General features: G+C 62.6%; 1 protein-coding gene across 10 annotated transcripts in view; it reads right to left on the reverse strand.

The window, feature by feature from the left end:
- The window catches only part of CAMK2B (calcium/calmodulin dependent protein kinase II beta), a 90,231-nt gene that overhangs the window by 2,366 nt on the left and 66,903 nt on the right, over nucleotides 1-20,962 (reverse strand). Inside the window, exons 7-22 of one of the 10 annotated variants that reach the window (XM_018047014.1) lie at nucleotides 20,374-20,476; nucleotides 20,198-20,281; nucleotides 19,399-19,493; nucleotides 19,019-19,141; nucleotides 18,498-18,581; nucleotides 17,662-17,704; nucleotides 16,662-16,736; nucleotides 11,739-11,776; nucleotides 11,511-11,582; nucleotides 10,001-10,045; nucleotides 8,331-8,379; nucleotides 6,898-7,011; nucleotides 6,514-6,594; nucleotides 5,556-5,669; nucleotides 501-576; nucleotides 278-372 (exon numbers count right to left, since the gene is read on the reverse strand). In XM_018047014.1, coding sequence (XP_017902503.1) covers nucleotides 278-372; nucleotides 501-576; nucleotides 5,556-5,669; nucleotides 6,514-6,594; nucleotides 6,898-7,011; nucleotides 8,331-8,379; nucleotides 10,001-10,045; nucleotides 11,511-11,582; nucleotides 11,739-11,776; nucleotides 16,662-16,736; nucleotides 17,662-17,704; nucleotides 18,498-18,581; nucleotides 19,019-19,141; nucleotides 19,399-19,493; nucleotides 20,198-20,281; nucleotides 20,374-20,476 — 1,291 coding nt within the window. Of the gene's footprint in view, nucleotides 1-277; nucleotides 373-500; nucleotides 577-5,555; nucleotides 5,670-6,513; nucleotides 6,595-6,897; nucleotides 7,012-8,330; nucleotides 8,380-10,000; nucleotides 10,046-11,510; nucleotides 11,583-11,738; nucleotides 11,780-16,661; nucleotides 16,737-17,661; nucleotides 17,705-18,497; nucleotides 18,582-19,018; nucleotides 19,142-19,398; nucleotides 19,494-20,197; nucleotides 20,282-20,373; nucleotides 20,477-20,962 lie in introns of all 10 variants that reach the window. The other 9 variants (XM_018047018.1, XM_018047017.1, XM_018047015.1 and 6 more) reach the window with 9 other exon arrangements.

The following is a 20,962-nucleotide window of genomic DNA, read 5'->3' on the forward strand; positions in this document are numbered from 1 at the left end:
GCGGGCAGGCAGGGGCTTGGCATTGTGCCTGCCCCCATCCAGCCCCTCTACCAGCCCAGCCTCCTCCCCCAAGAGCACCATCTGGCTCCCCCTCCCTGTCCCCATGTGTCCTCGCCCCTCATCCCTGTGGCTTGGGGGTTTCTGCCACAGAGGGTGGAGCAGTGGCCAGCTGACCCTGAGCACAGAGGGGACAGGGCTTCCCTGGGCCCCTGACTGGGGGTCCGTAGGCTTTCCAGGGGTACCCACCCTCTTACCCGCCCCCTTGCCCCTCACTCACAGTTCTCGAAGTAGAATCTGTGGAAGTCCATCCCTTCAACCAGGTTGCCCAGGGCTTCAGGCTCAAACGAGGTCAGGCCTGGGTCGCATATTTTCCTAGGGGGCAGACCCAGGTGAGGAGGGGCCCCTCAGAACCGGGTGCTTCCATCCAGCCCCCTCCCTGTGGGGAAGCCCTCCAGGTCCACACCCCCCTACCCCAGGTCAGGCCAGGCGCCCCGACTCACGCATAGGCCTCGAAGTCACCATTGTTGACAGCCTCGATGAGCTGCTCCGTGATCTTGATGATCTCCTGCTTCCGCGCTGCAGGGAGACAGCTGCCCAGTGACCCACACACCACCTGTGCCCGCCCAGGAGCGTCCAGGCAAAGTACCCCGCCTCCATCCCCATCTCAAGGCTGCCCAGCTCAGACTGCTCACTTCAAGGCCACCCACGGCTTCCCGGTTTCCAAGTCCAACGAGTTTCCATCTTGTTTGTCTTAAATACAATATCCCCGAATGAGACACATACTGCATCCATAGCACTGCTGCTGCTGCTGCTGCTAAGTCGCTTCAGTCGTGTCCAACTCTGTGCGACCCCATAGACGGCAGCCCACCAGGCTCCCCCATCCCTGGGATTCTCCAGGCAAGAACACTGGAGTGGGTTGCCATTGCCTTCTCCAAAGCATGAAAGTGAATAGTGAAAGTGAACTACCGGTCTGAAAAATGCAGGTCAGGGGAGCAAAGCCTGCCACGACCACTCTGCATCCCCAGTCCCCCCAGGCACATGCCCTGGGCCCTCAGCAGGGGATGACCCTGTGACACTGTGACCAGCCTTCCTGGCTCCTGCCCCCCAGGCATTGCTCTCTAGTCCTCCGTGCACCCAACAGCTCTTGTGGGGGGTGGGGCAGGTGTCTACTAGGGGCTGACTCACAAAGCAAGGAGGGGATTGGAGGCTGCAGGGCCAGGCCTCTGTACGAAGGCCAGGAAGCAGAGCCCAGTGGAAAGCTGAGCACGGGCCTCACCGCCTTCTCTCCGTGGAGGCCCACAGACTGCCAGCTGGCCTCTCGCCTCTTCCTGCCTCCACCTGTTTGTGGTCCTGGGCCCCAGGCCAGTCGTCTGGCATAGCTTTTCCATCCTGCACCCTCCACCTGAGGCCCTGGGCTAGCAGCCTTCTCCAGGTTCTTGCCCACTTGACCTCTGGTCCTAGACTAACCCAGTCCCTGGGGTGCTCGCCTGGGGGCCCCCCTTTATCTCTTAGACTACCGTTTATTTTCAGGCTACATATTTTAAACACGTGGAAGAAGCACAAAGAATAATATAGCCCATGCCCTGCTGGTTCACATCTGACAATTTTTATATTTGCTTTAGATTTCTTCCAAAGAGAGAAAAACTTCCACATAAAGTCACGGTGCCCATGTTCCCTGGAATCTTGTTCTTCACTCACTCTCCCCAAAGAAGTACCATCCTGAGTGAGGTGCTAAACCACGCCTGTGCAGATACATCGACACCCAAAGGCACACAGGAAACACACACACGTGCGTGTGCACACAGCCACGGACACACCCACACATGGTGATTCCGTAACGCAGTAAACGCCAGCAGCAAAACCCAGACCCAAGAAGAGCACTGAAGGCGGCACCCCAGTTCTCTGCGCAGCCCCTTCCCCGGCCACGGCCCTGCCCGCCACGCATCTGCGCACCCTCACACGGGCGTTGTGTCCCTCTGCTCCCCGCAGTAAGGAGGACCACAGGCGCTCTGCAGGGCCACTCCTGTGGATGCACATTCCCACCCGACCAAGCCTAAAGACAGGCGTCTGTTGCTCTCCAGCGTCCAGCTGCCAGTGCAGCTGGGCTCCACACACGTGTGAGTTGATCCACGGCCTACATTCCCAGAGTGCGGGTTGCCAGCTCCCAAAGATGCACGTGCCCAAGGCCATCCCATCAGCACCTTCGGCTGTCTGGGTGTTCCCTTCTCCCAGGCGCTCAGACGGGAAGGGGACAGAACCTACAGCAGGAGATGCTGTATGTGAGCGGGGGCGTGCCCATGTGTGAGCTGGGAGCCTGGGTTGTGCGGCACTGGCTCTGGACAGTGGCTGCTGGGTGAGCTCTGTGACACCCGAGGGGTCCAGTGCATGCACGCACATGTGCGTACATGTGCCCCTTCATACACATGGGTGCGTACTTGTGTGTGTGTCTGTAGCGCATGTGCACGCCAACCTGCCCGCACACACACACTGCCCTGTCTAGAAGAGACCCTCTCTCTGCACTGACTGTGCTTCTGCTGGCTTCTGTTTATTTGTTTTTTCCTTACAGAACTCCATGTCTGGACTGTAACAGGCTTTGGGCTTTAGGCTGTCTCTGCAGAACCCAGGCCCCTGCTGGAAGCTGGCATCCAGGAAGGGGGCCCAGCTGCCCTGATGCCCCCGTCCCCCTGCAGAGCTCTGTCCCAGCACAGACACCTGTGGGTGGTCCCTGTCCTTACCTGCTGGATATTTCATACCTCCTTCAGCACACCCACTTCCACCTGGGCCCACCCCATAACACAGCTTCTCCCCTCTCAGGGCTTCCTTCACAGCCTCCCCACCTCTTGGCCCTCTGCCTGGGCATTTCCCAGTTCTGAGGGCCCTCTCTCCTCTGGGATCTCATCAACCCCCACTCCCAGGTCACCTGTCATCTTCCTGGAAGTGGCCTCAAGCCTCAGTCTCTGATCTCCTACTGCAGCCCAGCTCCCCCACCAGATGCCACCCCAAGGGCCAGGGCCCCTGGGCTTGTCTGACAGCAGCACCCGGCGCCTGCCCCTCCCACCCCTGCCCTGGGCGGCTGGTCACCCTGGACCCCACTGCCTCCCTCCTGAAGCACCACGTCAGACCCCTGCTCAGGAGCGCCCACCTCCCACTGTGAGTCAGCTCCAGGCCATCCTGCTAATCTTGCTAAGGGGATGTCTACACATCCCAACATCCCAGACACTTGTCAATCCCCCTCTTGACAGACAGCGTGAGCTGTCTCCCCTCCAAATGTGAGCCCTCAGCCGATAACCTTGCAGCTGGAATTGAGACCTTTTTTTCTGTTTTGTTTCCCCAAGCACTCTGATTTTACGATCACCCTACTGCACCATGGTAAGTGGGCTGAATTTTCCACTTGATGAGGTAATAGTGAGTATTTTTAAACAAATCATAATTAAAAATGGAGTCGGTGTAAAAAGAAAGTATTAAGTAAATAGAGCTCTAAGGTCACAGAACACATTGCAAAGTCTGAAGTTCGGGAAATAGCCCCCATGCCCATTCTGCAGATGGGAAAGCTGAGGTTGCACAAGCCCAGCCACAGCCCAGGAATGAGCCAGACGTTCCTGACCTGTGGAAGGACTCTGCCCTCTCCTTCCTTGCTGTACAGAGCAATCCTGCCTCCCCAGGTGGCACACTACGCGAAGGGACTCCTGGCGGGGGTAGGGGGAGGGCTGGCTATCAAGGACAAGCTGCCTCCACCAGGCAACTCCAGAAACAGAGTCGAGGTGCATGGGCAAGAGTCTGGCATGGAAGAAGTCCCAGAGTTGAATCAAAGCCCTATCCACTCTGGCTCTCTTGGGGAGAGCTAACGGGCCAGGGAAGCCCAGACATTAGCAAAGGGTCCAAGAGGACCCTAGTGACCCCAGGTGGACCCCAAGCAGCTGCAGGGGCGCCAGGATGTCCCTAGCCACACCAGGGAGGCAGCTGCACAGGATCAGCCTGGATTGTGCATAATCCCCGATTATGGAGAACTCAGGGCGGGCCAATGGGCACCAACCCATTTACCCCTGACAGCTGGTGGGTTGGCTCCCGGGAAAGGAGGCTGCCCGTGACCCAGCCCAAGGATGGCCCTCTGCACCCAGGCCTCTGTGCCAGTGGGGGAAGTCCCTGGCCCCAGAACTGGGAAGGGGGGCCACTCCACTCTGGCATTCACCCACTTGGCCCACTGAGTGCCAGAACTCACCCCGAAGTGGCCACTCAGAAGTCCCTTCTCCAGGCTGGCCCGACCTGCATCCCTTCACCCAGGACCCACACACACAAGGAAGCTGGCTGCTGGGAACCCCAGGTGGAAGGGCAGGAGGTAGGAGGACCCCTCTTTCTGAGGGACACTGATAGGGGCCACCCCTCCCCTCGGTGCCCCACACCCAGCACTCTCTCCCTCCCCTGCACCATGTAGGCCCGGCCACACGTGCCAGGAGTCCAGGCCCCAAGGTCCCCTCCACTCAATCCTGGTCACAGCCCCTTCTGCGGCCCTACCTCCGGAGTCAGGCTCAGGACAGATCCTCAAAGGGGCAAGCCTGTGCTGTGCCTCCCCTCCCCCACTCCATCAGCCTGTCCTCGGAGCTCCCCACTTGGGGCCGGCATGCCCCAAAGGTGGGTCATGGCCTTGGACCGGGGTCATATTGCAAGGACCCCTTGGACACAACCCTCCACATCTGCTACCCTCAGCTTCGTTATCTGTGAAACTAGGGGCCACGAGGGTCCCGGATTTTGGGACATGGAGGCCTCTAAACTCGAACAAAACCCCACACAACTGGGGACGGGCACAGGTTCCTCTGTGTGCCCACCAGCGAGACTCTGCTCTCTCACCTCTGAGACGCATCTCCACTTCCTCTAGCAGAGCCTGAGTTCAGGCCACAACCCCCAAACCCCCGGCCTTCCCCTCTGCTCCCAGGGCCTCCCTCCCACCCACCTACCCCCGCCCTGGCCCCCAGGCATGGCTGGCAGGGGTGGGCGGCGGGGGTCGGCACCCCCACAGCCCAGCACTCACCCAGCCTCTCCCCAGCCATGCCCGGCCCTTGGCCCCGAAGCAGCCTCGCTTCTGAGAGCCTGGTGTCTCCCCGGAGGAAGGGGTGGCCGCCGTCCTGGGATGTCATCCATCCCTGTAAGCGATACTGGCGAGCAGTCGGCAGACGGGCTGCAGACGGCAGCAGCGGCTCCTCCCTGCCCGGGGAGGCAGCCCAGCCCAGCGCCCGCCCCCAGCCCGCCCCCCAGCCCTAGACTCACCAGCCAGGGCCAACCCCAGACGGCCCGCGCCCCATCCTCACTACCACTACGGAAGAAATCTGCAGCTCACAGCCCCTGGGAGGGAGGCTCTAGTTCAGGGAAACCTGCCTCCTGCTTCTCTCCCCACAGGTGCGCATCTTTAGCCAAACGGCAGCTTTGTGTGGAATTCCCTGGGTCCCCCACCCAGGAGCCGACCCCTTCCCAGAGCCAGGGGATGGCGCACTGCAGCTGGAGGTCTCCACACCTGAGAGCCCCCAGGAGCAGCCAGCGGGGCCACTCAAGGTGCTACTTACACGGGGTGAGTGGGGGGCCTGGGAGAGCCGGAGACGGGCAAGGTGGGGGGCCCTGGGCTTCTGGGGTCCCCGAACCCCTCCTCACCGTGTTCAGGATGTCAGAGATCCTGGGGGCTGGGGTGGAACAGACGAGACGTGAACACGAGGCAGGCGGGGGACACGCAGGAGAGAAAACCTATGGGCTGATGAGCCAAGCCAGAGAGAGTGGGGAAGGGGGGGACGGAGGGGTCATGAGGGGACAGAGAGGGATGGAGAAGGGATGTGGGGGGTGGAGGGGGACATGAGGGACAGGGGTGACAGAGAGGGGCATGGGGGACGAGGGGGAAGCTTCAGGGCTGTTCAGGCAGCTGCACCTGTCTGACCAGGTGGGGGTGGGGAAAGCTGCTGTGGGCGGAGGGTGCCCTCCATAGAAGGGCAGCCTGGCCCGGGAGAGGAGAGTAGTCCCGCATGGGACAGGCCCGGGTGGGCACCCCCAGGTGAGACGGGATGGGTGAGTGGAGGAGTGCACAGAACGCCTGGCCCCTCTGGAAACCTAGTTCTGCAGGGAGGCTGGGCCCTTTCTTCTTCCTTTAAACCCACAGGCCTCTGGTCGAGAGGATTTCTATAACAGCGCCTTATGCCTGGATGCCCGGCACGGGGCCAATATGAAGTCAACGTGACTGCCAAGGTCACGGCCCATGGCCCAAGGGGCAGGGTACATGGCTGCTCTGGGTGTGGGAGACCCTCAGGGGGTGAGGTCTGGGGCTGGACAGCAGTGCAGGGAGCCGTGTGGGAGGTGGGGGTGGGGGAGCCGGGGGAGAGCTGCCTTGCGGAGTTAGCGCGTGCGCCCCCTGACGCCCAGCCAGGCCGGACAGTTAGCCAGGCCTTGGCAGCCTGGTCCAGGGGCAGTTGAGGCCGTGCATGGCAGGATGCAGGAGCCACTTGGCAGCAGAGGCAGCAGGCCTGGGGCACTACTTACATGGGGTGGGCAGGGGGCCCTCGGCTTCTGGGGTCCCCGAGCCCCTCCTCACGGAGCTCAGGATGTCAGAGATCCTGGGGGCTGGGGTGGACAGGAGCAGACATGTGAGGAGGCGGCGGGGCAGGCTGGTGGAGAGGAAGCAGGCCTCCCACTCTCTCCCACCCCAGGGCCTGTCTCAGGACCAAGGAGCCCCGGCCCTGAGACCCCCCAGGCCAGTGGAGAAGGCCCAGCTTGAGGGGCAGAGGTGCTGGGGAGCTGCGTTGAGGGGCTGTGAGGGGCAGGCTGGTGCTCGAGCTCGGCTGGCCCTTGGCCCTCGAGTGAACCCTCAGAGGAGCTGCTGGCCCCTCCAGGAGACCCCCACAGCAGCAGGGCCCGGCTACTTACATGGGGTGGGCAAGGGGCTAATGGGAGCCGGAGACGGGCAGGGCGGGGAGCCCTCGGCTTCTGGGGTCCCCGAGCCCCTCCTCACGGAGCTCAGGATATCAGGGACCCTGGGGGCTGGGCAGACAGATGAGACGTGAACACAGGCAGGTGAGCACACGCAGGAGAGACAAGGGAGTGCAGGAGGATGAGAGGAGGCTAAGCTGGAGAATCACACGGTGGGGTCCAGGGCTCCTGGGGTACCGTCACCCCCGTGTGCCCAGGGCTGTGAGATCACAGCAGGTGTGTGAGGAAGACACAGGACTACCCGCAGGGCTGGACCTGGGGCAGGAGGGTTGTGTACAGTGCCTGCCGGGACCAGCAGAGGGCAGGCCTGAGCCCACCGGGGCTTCTCTGCATGTGATGGATGGCCTAGCTGAGGCTGAGACTCCTCTCGCCCCTGCCCTGTGAGGCCCCTCAGGCATCTGCCGATCGTCTCCCAGCCAGACAAGGGGTTGGCATGAGGCTGGCTGGCTGGCCCTCTCCCCGGGGCTCCTGCAGTCTCGGGCCATCTCAGGCCCCCGCCTGGTTGGGGCGAGGGCAGACATGCAAGGACAGGGCCTGGGGGAGGTCTGCGTGACCTCCAAGCTCCATGCCGATGGCTCAGGGCCCACAGTCCGGGGAAACCACACAAATGTCCACTCACTCTACATCCAGAGGCCAAAGCCTTGGGCTAGCTCACTTCCACTCTAGGGCAGGGGGGGATACTCAGGACAGGGTCATTGCATCTCCCAAACTGGCAGAGTGGCCACCTCCAGCCCAGCGCTCATCTACGTAGAGTGTGGCTGAGGGGCAGGCTCCCCAGGCGGGGGCCAGTCACCTGGCCTAGGTAGAATGCAGACCAGATCCCCTCCCTGGGGCAGCTGAGAAAGCTGAGGGTGGAAGAGGGGAGCCAGGGTGAGCATACAGCGCCCGGCACCCTGGGGCACTGGTGCCAGACAGAGCCTGAGCCAGCTTGGCCTGGGATCCCTGAGTGGGGAACGGGGCGCACGTCTCTGCAACCTGCCCCCCAACAATGAGCCCAGGAAATGCCCCTTGATGCCCATCCATGTATCAACTGCCAGCTGGGTAGGCACAGGTTTAAGGACCTTTGAGAGAAGAAACAGCAAATTCAACCATGGAAATTGGGTGCACAGCCCCCGGAGCAACTTGGGGGCCCATGCAGAGAACCGTCCCGTCCAGGGCAGTGGATTCCACACTGGTCAGGGCGCCCAGGTCCGCCAGGCTCTGCTTGGATACTCTGCCCGAGACCGCCCAGTGCCAGTCTGTACCCAGCCTCGGACGGGGCTATAGGCCTGAGCAAGTCACCCCTCATCGCAGGACGAGGCCTTTGCTGTCCCGGCTCCCCACCTGCCAGTGGCCTGCCCACCAGCCCCGCGGGCGGGGAGGTTGGATACCTTTTGTGTCTTCATCCTCTATGGTGGTGTGGGTGCTGTCGGATGACTCCTGGGGAGACACGGGGAGGCAGCAGGTCAGGACATGGCCTCTGCCCCCACGGGGCCCAGGCCCCAACCCCAGAAGCCCACAGGCAGCAATGGAGCTTCATGCCAGACCCAGGGGTCACCCATTTCTAGGCTGGGCCACTCACATCCCCAACAGCTGAGAACCCCAACTTCTCCTTCTGCCAATGAGACACGCCCAGTGGAAAGATTAGCATGCTCAGAAGACACTCTTTAACAAGATAAAAACTGTTTTGGGTTTTTCTTTAAAATTCCAAGACGCCTGGGGAAGCAGGAAAGCATCCACAGCCCGCCCACTTTGGCAGACAGGGTGGAAGCTTCCAGCAGGTCCTCGGGAAACTTGACCCGGCCCGGTCAGAGTGCGGCAGCACCATACCTCCTCCCCAGGCCTGGGCCATCTAGCCAGGCCTGGCTTTACCTCTCAGGTGGCCTGAAGGGCAGAGAGGTAGCCCCAGCACCTCCTCCTGCTGCCCTTCAGATATAAAACCAGATGCCCTCCACCTGTGACCGAGTTCCCAGAGAGCTTGCTTGCTTCTCAGAAGGAACATCTTACAGGGTTCCCAAGGAACCTCCCCCCGCCACAACCCCCTTACTAGACACTGCTCTGGGCCCTGGGCCAGAAATGGGGCATCTACAGGTTGTAAGATCAGGGCCCACATCACAGAATGTTGTCTCAAGGCCCCTTGCAGGGAGGGCAGACACCACCACCACCACCTCACCCCAGACACCGGGTCCCAGGAACACCTATCCCTGGCCTGAGTCACCGTGGACGCCCAGGCTCTTCCTAGCACCTCGAGGCTGGGTCAGCCCAGATGCAGTGGCCCACAGCACCCCTGTCCTGGTCTGTGGCCAGGATGTGTGGGGACCCTTTGAGGATCTCAGGCCCAGGTGGGAGTCTGGGTGGGGGTAAGGTAGTGAGGTCCTAGAAATGCAGCTGGGCTGCCCACCCAGCTCTCCCACCACCCCAGAAAGCCAGCCCCTTCCCTGGCCACAGGGTGAAAATGCTGATGGGATGGGAGCTGATGCCAGAGCAGAGGAAGAGCAAGGAAGGGGTCAGCTCAGCGGGAAGCACTGGGCACGGCGGGCAGAGGTGAGCAACGGGTGAGGGCAGGAGGGTCTGTGCTGTCCCCCTCCTCCTGGCCCCACACTGGGGGACACACAGGCCCCATTGGCCCTTCTCCCCTGGAACTCCCAGCCCTTGGCCGCACGCCGCAAAGGACACCCGGGCTCTTTCTGGCACCCTGAGCCTCTGAAGTGGGCCCTGCCTTCGGCTGCTCCTGACCAGGCTGGGCCTGGCCACCCTCCAGGGCAGGATGGAGAGGGTCTGAGAAGCGGACCCTGCTCAGGATGGTAGGAAGCCCAGGCTCCCGTGTCTGCTGGGGACTTGGTACAACCGTGCCTCCAAGGGCGGCACCTGGGGCTTTTCCCCAAAGGAGCAGCCCGTGGACTTGGGGGCTCTGTCCTGCCTCGAGGGGGGGCGGTCACAGTACACCTGTCTCAGCACAAATGCTTCCCCAGGGTCAACATCCCAGACCTTCCCCAGGGCCAGGGGTCTGCCTCCCGGCTGAGCAGACGCCCCCGAGAGCGTGGCGAGGAACGCGCAGTACCTTGATCCCGTCCACTGGGTTATGAATGACGGTGGTTTGAGGCTCCTACAGAAGAAGGAAGCACAGAGGAAGGAAAGAGCGCAGTGAGAAGAGGAGAGCAGAGGCCCCCCGGCAGGAGCCTGGGAGAGGAGAGGAGAGGGCGGCAGCAGAGCAGGATGGAGGCAGATGGCCAGCAGGGAGCGCAGCAGCTGGAGAGGGGTTTGGGGCGATGCGGATGGAACGAGCAGACCAGCCCGGGGCCTCGAGGGCACCAGTGACCGGAGGCCAATAGAGAGACTGGGGCTGAGGGCGGGGGTGAGAAGCCGCACGCTGGGGTCCCTGCCTCAGGCGCTCTGCCCTCTCTCTTTGCTGCCGGACCTCCTGCCCGTCACGGGCAGGGCACAGGTTTGAAGATGTCATGGAGTGGGGGCGGCACATGGGATGGACGGGTCCGAGATGGGGCTGGCTACAAGGCCGGCGTGTGGGACCCTCCCCTCCTGGGCCAAGGCCACCCCCGACACCTGCACTCGCTGTGGATGTCCATTTGGCAAATCTAGCCTCCCCACAGGTAGTCCAGGGCTCACTCCCAGTAGCAGGGCCTGGGGCCCGTGGGGACGCCAAGTGTACTTTCAGCAAACTCAGGACCTGTGGACCAGCAAACCGCAACCTCCTGGGATTGCCTGCTCTACACGAGACACCATAGGCACGCAGCAGCCTGGGCAGGAGGGCCGTGCTACTGGCCACACCCCTGCACCACCGGCTCCATCCCCTGGACAAGGACCCTCCAGATGAAGGCTGGAGCTGGTGGGTCTCTGTGATCTCATGTCTGCCCACCCCTCCCCATCAGGGGAACCCCTGAACCCTCCAGGCAGCCACAGGCCAGCACAGCCATAGAAGTGTGTCTCCCTGTAGCACATGGACTCATGGGGAACACCATGGCTGCCACTGCCCTAGACCCCACAGCCACTGCTAGGCTGTCACCAGGGAAAGCCAAGGGGTCTCTGTCTCCCTCCAGATCACTGGGTGGGCTCTGAAGCTAAAGCCAGGCTCATCCATTCTCCCTAGGGAGAAACCAAAACCCACCCCTTCCAGATACTGCACCCCCACCCCCACCCCGCACAACCCAGGGGAGGGGCTGGCAGTCTGTCCCCACCCCCAGCCTGAACCACACCCCCTGCAGAGCCAGCCTCGCTGAGTTCCTGGCCAGCCTCCTGAGAGCAGAGGAACTGAGGTTGGTGCCTGGACCCTGGGTCCCAGTCTCACCGGACCCCTGACGGTTCCCACTGCTGACCACCAAGTCAGCAGGGGCCTGTCTACTGCACCTGATGGGTTCCCTGGCACTGCATGAACTGAGGTCTTCCCTCACCCCCACATCCCAGGGCAGAGGGGCTAGTAAGGCTAGGTGTTGTCTGTCAAGAGACAGGCTGGGAGCCAGACCCTGGCTTTACCCTAGGCCTCCTGACAGTGACCACCACACAGCCGGGGTACAGGAGAGGATGGCCAGGAAGTAGGGGGCAGAGGGGTTCAGTACCAAGGCGGCTGGAGGAAGCGTTCCCTTGGGGCTGGTGGCAGCTGCACTGTTTTTGGTGCTATTCGTCTGGGGCTGCAGAGAGAGGAAGAGAGGCCATTAGGGAGAGAATGAGGGCTCGTACCCCTTCCTCGAGATGGGGGAGGCCCAGAGGAGCTCTGGGGACTGGGCCACGCTGCAGGCTGGGGAAGGGGGCCAACCACTGCCCCCTGGGCCGAGAAAGTGCCTCACCTTAACTCCATCTGCTTTCTTGTTGAGTAAACTCTTGGCTGCTGCATTGGAGAAAACAGACATGGTGAGTGAGGGGCCTGGCTCCCACTGCAGCCCACCCCCTTGGCGTGAGGCAACCTTGGGTGCCTGTAAGGAGCCCAGGTCCCCAAGATCGAGTGAGCGGGCCACCCCAAGTCCCAAGGCAGAGTGACTTCTGCCACCTGGGGCCTGCTGGGGACAGAGCAGGTTTGTGCCTAGTGCTGAGCAGGGCCACCCTGTGGGCGGCCTGGCCAGGGCGGCCTGAGGACCCTTGTCCCCAGGACAGGGGCTTCCCCCAGCCCTCCCCCATGATCTTGGAGGACAACAAGACTTATCCTCCCACCTGAGACCTCAACTTCCAGGCGGGCAGCACGTGGGATCCCCCGAAAGGAGGGCAGGGCACTGCCCTTGCCCCAGATGAGAACACAGGACAGGGCAACAGGTTGGGGTGGTGGGCACCTCCCGGTGATTCTCCATGTTCTTAGGCAGGGATAAGCGGGCTCTAGCTGGCCACCCACATAGGGAGGGACTTGTCCCAAGCCCAGGTGCCTGCCTGCTCTCAGCCCCCCAGACCCCCTCCCTCGGCAGACAGCATTCGGAGCTCTGCCCCCATGGCCAGGCCCCAGGCCATGCCTCTTGGTTCAGAGCACGCACACACACGGGGCAGCCTCATTCTCCCTCCTAGCCCCGGCCTTGGGCCACTTCTTGGCCTTGCTCTGGCGGCACTGACAGGGCCAACAGGGGCCATCCACCAAGGACCTTGAGCTCTGAGTCAGGGCAACAGGAGGACACGCCTGGGGGAGGGTCCAAAAGGCCACCTGCACCCCAAGGTCCCACCACCTCTCAGATGCACAGCAGACGGCCCATCTCACCCCAACCTTCCACCCCACCGAAGAGGTCAGGACGGCCCACTCAGCGACTCTGCCTCTCTGTGCACCAGCTTGAGAGGTGTGACCTGCCACACCTCCACAGGCCCTCAGCCTCCAGCGCCTGCCCCCTCCACAGCGGTTAGTTTTAATTACAGAACTTAAAAAAAAAGAAGAAGAAGTCAGCTTACCTTATGGAAAAGGAAAGGTGAGGAGAGGAAGAGAGGGAATGAGGAAGGAAGGAAGAGAGAGAGAAAACAAGATTTGTGGAGGTTCAGGCAGGGAGCACAAGTCTGCAGCCCGGATTCAGCGGCTCCTGCCTCGCCCGCCCTGCCCACGCTCACGCCAAGCGGTGCCCCAGGACGGCCGGTGCAGGTTAGAGAAGCAGCCCAGGTCAGATGCCAGGGGCAGGGTCCCTTGCCCTGGAAGAAGGTGGCACAGCCCCCACGGCCGGCTCCGAAAGCTCTGGCTAACCAGCCCTGCTTAGAGGGACCGGGGAGCCCCAGCAGGTCTACGGGGGGCGCTTTGCTGCTGGGGACATCCCCGGAGACTACTGATTCTGGACGGTACATCAGAAAGACAGGCACTAAGACCCAGAGGGATGTAGCCGTTACCGCTCCCCGCCAGTAACACCTGCATCACAGCCTGGGCCAGCCCCAGACCTCCCGGGTGGGGTCAGCTTAATCGTTCATTTGCTCTGGGGGATCCTGATGCTGTTTCAGTTTGAGAGCCACTGATCAAGGTCCCCAGTAGGGTGGCCAGGCCAGTCCCCAGCTGCTGGGCCCCCACCTGCTGATGACCTTTTCCTGTCCAGGTGGCCATCGCCGCCCTCTGGGCCTTGTATGCGGACACCAATGTGGGGTCATCAGAGAACCGCTACATTGGGCGCAGCTTCAGTCCCCAGGCTTCCTCCCCAATAGCCCCCCAATACCCCTGATTTCCTCCTAGGATTCACAGGGCAAAGTTTAATGAAAAGCTGGACTCCTGGCCCCACTCTTATCTGGCAGTTCTCATTACCACAGGACCCCAGTGAGTGAAGGGACCCCAGGCCTTTTCTTGTCCCCCCAGCCTGGCCGCTCTGCTGTTCATCCTCCCAAGAGAGAGGTCTCACTTGGTGAGGCTGGTCTCAGGACCACACCCTGATGCCGGAGCAGCCCTGCCCTGCAGGCCTCTGGGCCCACGGCCCACTTCCACTGAGGGGATACTGGAAAACCTCCCCTGGTGGCAGCCACGTCTGCCTCCCTGTAACTCACCATGGAGGAACCACCCAGCCCGTCAGATGTGGGAACTCCTGAGCCTCCAGGGCCAACAGCCTGACTCCCCGGCAGCAGGCCACCCCTGCTGACCTCACCTCTCTACTTCCTTCTCACCTCTAGTGTGCAGGGAGGGCGCCGCCGCCCCTGAAGTGGGAGTCATGCTGTGGTCACAGAGCCCAGGGACCCTGTCTGTGCTGGCCAACCAGCTGGCCAGACAGGCCTGGAGGAAAGTGGTGTCCACCCCATCTTGAAGGCACTTGTCGTGAGAGCTGAGCAGGTGAGCAAACTCACCCCCAGCCCCCAAGTTAAGGTGGGCAGTCTGGGGAGAGTCACCTCCCAGTGCCACACAGCAGTGATCAGCGGCGCTCCCAGCCAGCTCTTCAAAACCAGCGCAGGCCAGTGCCAGTCTGAGAAGTAAAGCCGGGGCCAGCTCAGGGCCCTGGTGGAAGTGGAGTCAGCTGTGCCTTGGGCTTCCCCTTGGGCAGGAAAGGGGGCCCGTGGGTCAGAGCCTGGGTGGAGGCAAATGGAGACCTGGGACAGCCCTGGGTCTTAGGAGGGTCCCCTTCAGTCCCTGATTCTGTCAGAACCCACATTCCAGACCAGCCTATTCAAGACAGTACCAGTTCCGCTCCCTAAGAGCCATCCCTCTGGAGACACAGACCACACCACGGCCCAGGCTGGGAAGCCTGGAGCAGACACCTGTTCTCTGAACTGACTCCCACATGCTCCTCCCTGGGAATCCCCAGACCTCCGCGTCTGGACACACAGCTGCCTCCATCCTGACCACAGCTCCTGTCCACCGCATTTCCTAGAAATTCACATCTCTGGCTGAGATTAACCAGGATCCTGTTAACTCCCATCTACTCTAGCGGTTGAAGGCACAGGGAGTTTCTTCGTGTCTTCTCAAGTCAAATTCATTACTATGTGGCAGGAACTGAGGTGAACCAGCTAGGCATCCTAGACCCCCGGGGAGACAAGCAGAGCCCTCCGCCCTAACGCGCCCTGGGTCCTCAAGGCCACGCCGTCGCTGAACCCCAGCAGTCTGGCTGAATCTCCTCTCGGTGAAGGCCAAGTGGGACCAACCAGGATGCTCTGATGAACTGCAAGAGGTCTACAGACACCCAGTCTTCCGCTGGCCGAGTGCTCTATGTCACCCCAGAGGCCATCATCCACAGAGAAGCAATGTCCCTGGGGCTGAGCCCCCTCACCCGCCATGTCTGCTGGGTCCAGCACATTGGCTGAAGTGGGCTGCCCTAGCAGGGTTATGAGGGCTCAGCCCACAGGGCCCAGCCGTTACCTCATCCCCTAGCTCGTCACTCACGGACAGCCATGCTGGGCTCCGTCCACATGCATGGACCACCCCAGGACACAGAGGCCCTGGGCGCCCAGGGCGGAGCCACACATGCTCGCGGCCTCATGCACTGACGCCCCACATCCACTTGCAGGCAGCGGGCAGTGCAGGCGGGAGCCCCGGGCAGAGGGCGGCTCAGAGGCGCCTGCCTCGCTCACCGCCCTTGGTCTTCACCAGGAGCCCCTAGTCTCACCGTTCCCTGCCCCTCTGCCCCTCCCTCCCCCCAGGTGCTCCAGAAAGGCCCAGAAAATGAAGCTGACTCAGGATAACCCCTGAAAGGCTGGCCTGCTGGACCTGTTCACTGGGCTCACAACAGGAGCGTGGACCCTCCTACCCAGGATGGCCCTGCCCTGAGTGCCCCAGGAGGCAGCACTTGGGGTCCTCTGGGTGGCAGGCTGGCCTGTGCATCCTGCAGGGTCAGGGGAAAGAGCCAGGTTGGACATGTAGGGAAGAAAGGGCCTAGGCCTGGGAGCGGCTGGGCATCTGCCCTGTCCCCGCGGACACTTGAGGCAGCGGCAGGAAAAGAGGGCTTCTTCTAGCCACACGACCCCATCTGGGGAGCACCTGGTTGGCCCTCAGCTGCAGTTCCACCCCCCTAAGCTCGTGCCACCCTCGGCTTGGGTTGGGGCCGTGGGCCCCTTAGGAGGTCTTGGGGTCTAGCCTCATGGGGTCTGGCCAAGGTCACAGTCGGTGACTCCGTGGGGGGTCTGCCCTTCACAGACAGGGGCAGCAGATGGGCAGACTCTGCCGCTCCCCTCATGGGCTGGGGGATGAGGTGAGGGACCTCACAGAAGGAAACCAAGAGGAGGCCTTCAGTCATCCTCTGGGAGGCCGAGGGCCATGTCTTGGGGCTCACAGGGCAGACATACGTGGTCAGTACAGACCACTGGCCTCATACGGAGTATGAGTGGCCGGGAGTACAGTGCATGTCCCTGAGGGCAGGTAGGGGCCAAGTTCCGGGTGGATGGGGTGGCGAGTGGGCTTTCGTGGGCCAGAGTCTCTGCCCATGCCCTTCTCCCCAGGGTTCCCATTCGGGATTCAAACCCCCCAGCAGCAGCCCCAGAAAAGAGGTTTCCTGTCTTTCTAAACAGGCTCTTGACAGACAAGTGGGGAGTGAGCCTCAGAGAGCAAAGGGCTCGGAGCAGAAGTGGAGTGGGGGTCTCCCGACCCCCAGACTCAGGAATCGGGGTCGGAGAATTCAGTCAAATGCACACAGGGTGACATGGCTCGGGGGGTCACCTTGGTTGGCCCCTCCTATAACAGGCGAGGCTGCTGGGACATGGGTGCTGGCTCCCTGCCCAGGGTGGGGGCTCTGTGGGCGTGTGTCCACGGCGGGAGCAGGGGCTCCCGGGGCCTCTGGGGTGGCTCTCAAGGCCCTGCTGGCGGCTGCGTGCAGCGAGGGGAGCTGCATGCCGACAGGCGGGACGTCTACCTTGTTCCACCAGCCCCATGGTGGTGCCGGAGGCCGCGGTGGACATTGTGGCCGGAGCGGTGGTCTGTCTGCCCACTGTTAGCACCGGGTTAGAGACGAGGGGAGGGGCGGACACAGACGAGGGGCGGGCGAGGTGAGGGGAGAGAAGAGACAAAGGAAGCAGAAGAAGATTAGAGTCAAGGTTTAGGTGACGGATGGTTCCAGAACCCCTTTCACAGGAGCGTGAAAACAAGATGGAGACCGATTGACATTGGGAAAAGCATTTGCCTCCTTTCTCCTTGGAAAACCCCAGCGGGGCCTTCCGGGTGCCCGGCCGGGTGTGCGACAGGACACGTCCTATTAGTACTGGGGTGACAGCATGCCCCCCGGCCCGGCAGCACAGGATCACAGCAAGGTAACAGGATGGGGCGGGTGCCGATGCAGACGGACAACGAGGACGAGCACAGACGCTCCCGCGCCGGCACCGCGGGCGACAGACAAGCCACAGGAGAGCGAGGGGGCGGCAGCCCCGCCCGGGGGACGTTGTCCCCGCCACCTGCCCTGTCCCAAGGCCTCAGGGTCGCCGACAGACCCTCGGAGCGGCCGCACGCCCCCAGCCCCGCCCACCCTTCGTGCCCAAGTGGGCGGCCGCCAGCCAGCGTGTCCGGAGCCTCCTCTCGCCTCCCTTCTCCCAACACAGAACGTGTGCTCAGAGGATTCAGGACAACAACGAGGCCACAGAGGTGCCGACCAACGCCTGGACAGACACACGGAACTGCGGCCCGCCGGCAGGCAGCTCAGACACAGACCCAACACGCAGGGACGGGCCCTCGGGGGGGCCCGGCCAGAGCCCAGGCCTCCTCTGAGGCCCAAGGGTCTCAGAGGGAGGAAGGCTGGGCCGGGCCGGGCCGGCAGCAGAGGACGGGACTGTGGGGGCGAAGACGGGGCAGGCGGCTGGTGGCGGGTCACTCCCCAGGCTTCCCGCCGCAGGCCTGCTGCTCCTGGAGATGGCTGTTCTCACCTGAGAAATTCCGTGTGGCCAGCATGGTGGTGAGGATCGCACCCTGGAGAGAGATACACGGCTGAGGCCAGGCGGAGACTCCCACCTCCCACAACCCCTGGACCTGGGCTCAAGGGCTCTTAGACAGGCAAGAGTTCTACACGCCCACCGGCTGCACCCAGACAAGTCACCTCATGCAGAACTAACAGTGACCTGTCCTGGGCCCTAAACTATCCCCCAAACGAAGCTTCTAAAGTGCTTCAAGACCCCTGGGGACACTGAGGCTGGGGGTCTGCCTCTCCCCACAGCCCTTCCTCTCCCTGAGAGGTGTGTGCATAGCAGCCAGGGTCCTGGTCAGGCCTGAACACTCGCCATCAGCACAGAGCAGCCTGTAGGCAGGCGGGCCTGGTGCCCAACAGCCTCCTTGCCCAGGGCCCCCTCCCTCCTGCCCCTCTGAGCAGCAGAGCTTGGCTGCTCTCCTGACCAGAAGTGCCCAGGGTCAGAAGCTTCTCAGCTCACTCCCACCCAGACAGTATGGCCGACCACAGGGCATGCCTCCCAGCTCCCTGCCACAAAGGAGCCCTAGGAACACCTCACGGGCAGCGTGGGGGACTGAGGAGGGGCCAGCCGACATCTGGGCACCTTGGGTGTCATTGCCATGGAAGGGACCAAGTCCACCTGGCACACCTGCTCTGGGATAGCACCAACCAGCAGCCTGTCCTGGGTGGCTGGGACCCCTGCCAGGCCTGCTGAGACCCCTCTAGCCACCCCCAGTGTGGGGCCCTCAGCCCCTCCAGGTATGTGAGCACGTAAGCGTGGCAGGGCACCCTGGCCACACACTGGGGTCAGCGTCTCACCTTGAGCTTCCTCCGAGCGTTGAATTTTTTCAGGCACTCCACGGTCTCCTGCCTGTGCATCATGGAGGCCACAGTGGAGCGTTGCTGTGGGGAGGGAACGAGGAGGGCGTTACTGCAAGGAGCCCCGAGGAGCATCAGCTTTGACCCCAAGGGGGGCTCAAAAGAGGGGAGGTCAGGGAGTGGCTCAGGGCAGCAGCACTCCTGGGGCTCTTGTGCAGCCGGAGGCCACCTGTCCCCACGGCCTGCCTAATCTCCCAGTCCATCACCTCCTATGGCCATCCACTCCACCTGTCCCCACCACTACCTGGCCCTCACCCTCCTTGCCACTCCATATCCTCACACGCTAGACGGCGCTTCCTCTTCTCATGGAGCTCCTGTCCTCCCAGGGACTGAGGCCTTTAAATCACCAGCACGTCCCAAGCCACATGGCCCTCAGGAGACCACAGGACCAACCCACTGGATTCGAGGAGAGGGCCCAAGGTCAACATGCTAGGGGGTGGTCCGGGGCTGGTGCGACTTACGCAGACCCACGGGTGCTTCAGTGCCTCGTGTGCCGTGATGCGCTTGGCGGGGTTGATGGTCAACATCTGGTTGATGAGGTTTTTGGCTTCGGGAGTGACCGTGTCCCACTCAGGGGACGGGAACTAGAAAGGAAAACCAGGCACAGGGGAGCCTGAAGCCCCCTCCCCAGACAGGAGATAGAATTCTCCAAAGGGGAGCCTGAAGCCCCCTCCCCAGACAGGAGACAGAATTCTCCAAAGGGGAGCCTGAAGCCCCCTCCCCAGACAGGAGACAGAATTCTCCAAAGGGCCCCAACTGAAAACAGGGGTATCACCCCACACCCTGGCTCTGCCAGCCTGCCTCCCTGAGATGGGGAGGGATTGGGGGTCCTGGCACTCACGTCGTAGGCCCCGGCCTTGATCTGCTGGTACAGCTTGTGCTGGTCCTCGTCCCAGAAGGGTGGGTAGCCCACGAGCAGGATGTACAGGATCACCCCTGGGGAGAGCCAAGAGCCCGGGGCCTCACGCTGCTGCCCTCGCTGCCCACGCCCAGCAGCCCAGCAGCCCAGCAGAGCCCACCAGCGCAGCCACACACCAGTCATATGCTGCCACGAGGTGTCTGGCATGTGATCCCAGGATGGGAGTCAGATGCCCAGCCCTGGTACTTAACAGCTACAGGACCCTCAGCTAGTTTCTCAGCATTGGCTAGGGTGGGAGTCGCTGCCCAAAGCCAGCAAGTCCCATGAGGACACTGGGGTCCTCAAGCGCCCCCTCCTCTCCATCCCCACAGCCAGCGTCAATCAGTGTCCCTCTTTGGAGACCTTCATGTTTGCAGAATGGCATAAACAGCTCCTCTGCCCCCTGACCCTACTTCACAGGGGAGGCCCGAGAACAGCCCCCTCCAGTGCACTGACTGTCGGGGAGACACCCCTGGCAAGGAAGCAGCCCTGCCAGGGTGGTCCACACAGCCCCCGCCCCTCCAGTATCCATCCACCATCCGGGCACTTGCTGCCCCTTCTCCAGACTGCTCTGCTGAGTGCAGGGCAGGCAACGGGGTGGCGGGCTTCGCGGCAACAGCCAGGGTTGTCTTAGTAATTCCGGTCTGGGTGGGGAGGGTGCTCTCAGCTGGGGGCAGCCAGGTGTGGGTCTGGTGCGGTGCTTATGGGCGCAGCCCCACCTCGCCCAGCACACCAGCCTCACCGCACGCCCAGATGTCCACCGGCTTGCCGTACGCCTCCTTGCGCAGGACCTCTGGAGACAGGTAGCCCGGCGTGCCAGCGAACCCTAGCACGAGGGGAAAGGGTGGTGTGAAGGACCACAGGGGCGGCCAACACCCCTGCCCTGTCCCCCGGCCAGCCAGCTGGCCAGGTACTCACCAAACCATGCCTGCTGGTCCCCCTGCACCTCGATGGCCAGGCCAAAGTCCGCCAGCTTCACTGCAGCCCCTTTGCACTTGCTGGCCAGGAGCAGGTTCTCGGGCTGTGGGGAAGGTGAGCAGCCCGAGGGTGTGGAGTTTACACCCAGGGGTGTCACCAGAGAGAGGGGGACAGAATACCCCTTGGCAGACAGGGGTGCACAGGTCCCCTGACCACATGGGTGTCCCCCAGCATGGCTGACACCTTTGGCTTGAGCGCACCCCAGAGCCTGCACCCCACAGGCTCTGTCCCCCACTCACCAGGGGCAGGGACGTGAGCCCTAGAGCTGAGGGAAGCTGGTTCTCAAAGTGCAAGCTTGTGAATTCGGGGCACTGGGACCGAAACAGCACATCCTGGAGGCCCCAGCAGGCCATGCAGGGCCAGACCCCCGCTGCCCTCCCCCAACCAAGGCTGCCCGCACAATGAGAGCAGCTGCTGGAAGGTTCAGGCACTTCCTGCAGGATGGAGACTCTCAAAGGGCAAGGAGGAACAACCAAGGGCCCCCACGGCCCAAGCAGAGTAGGACATCCAAGTCCCACCAGACCTGGGC

Source organism: Capra hircus, chromosome 4 (genome assembly GCF_001704415.2).
Source record: "Capra hircus breed San Clemente chromosome 4, ASM170441v1, whole genome shotgun sequence".
NCBI classification, from domain to species: Eukaryota; Metazoa; Chordata; class Mammalia; order Artiodactyla; family Bovidae; genus Capra; species Capra hircus.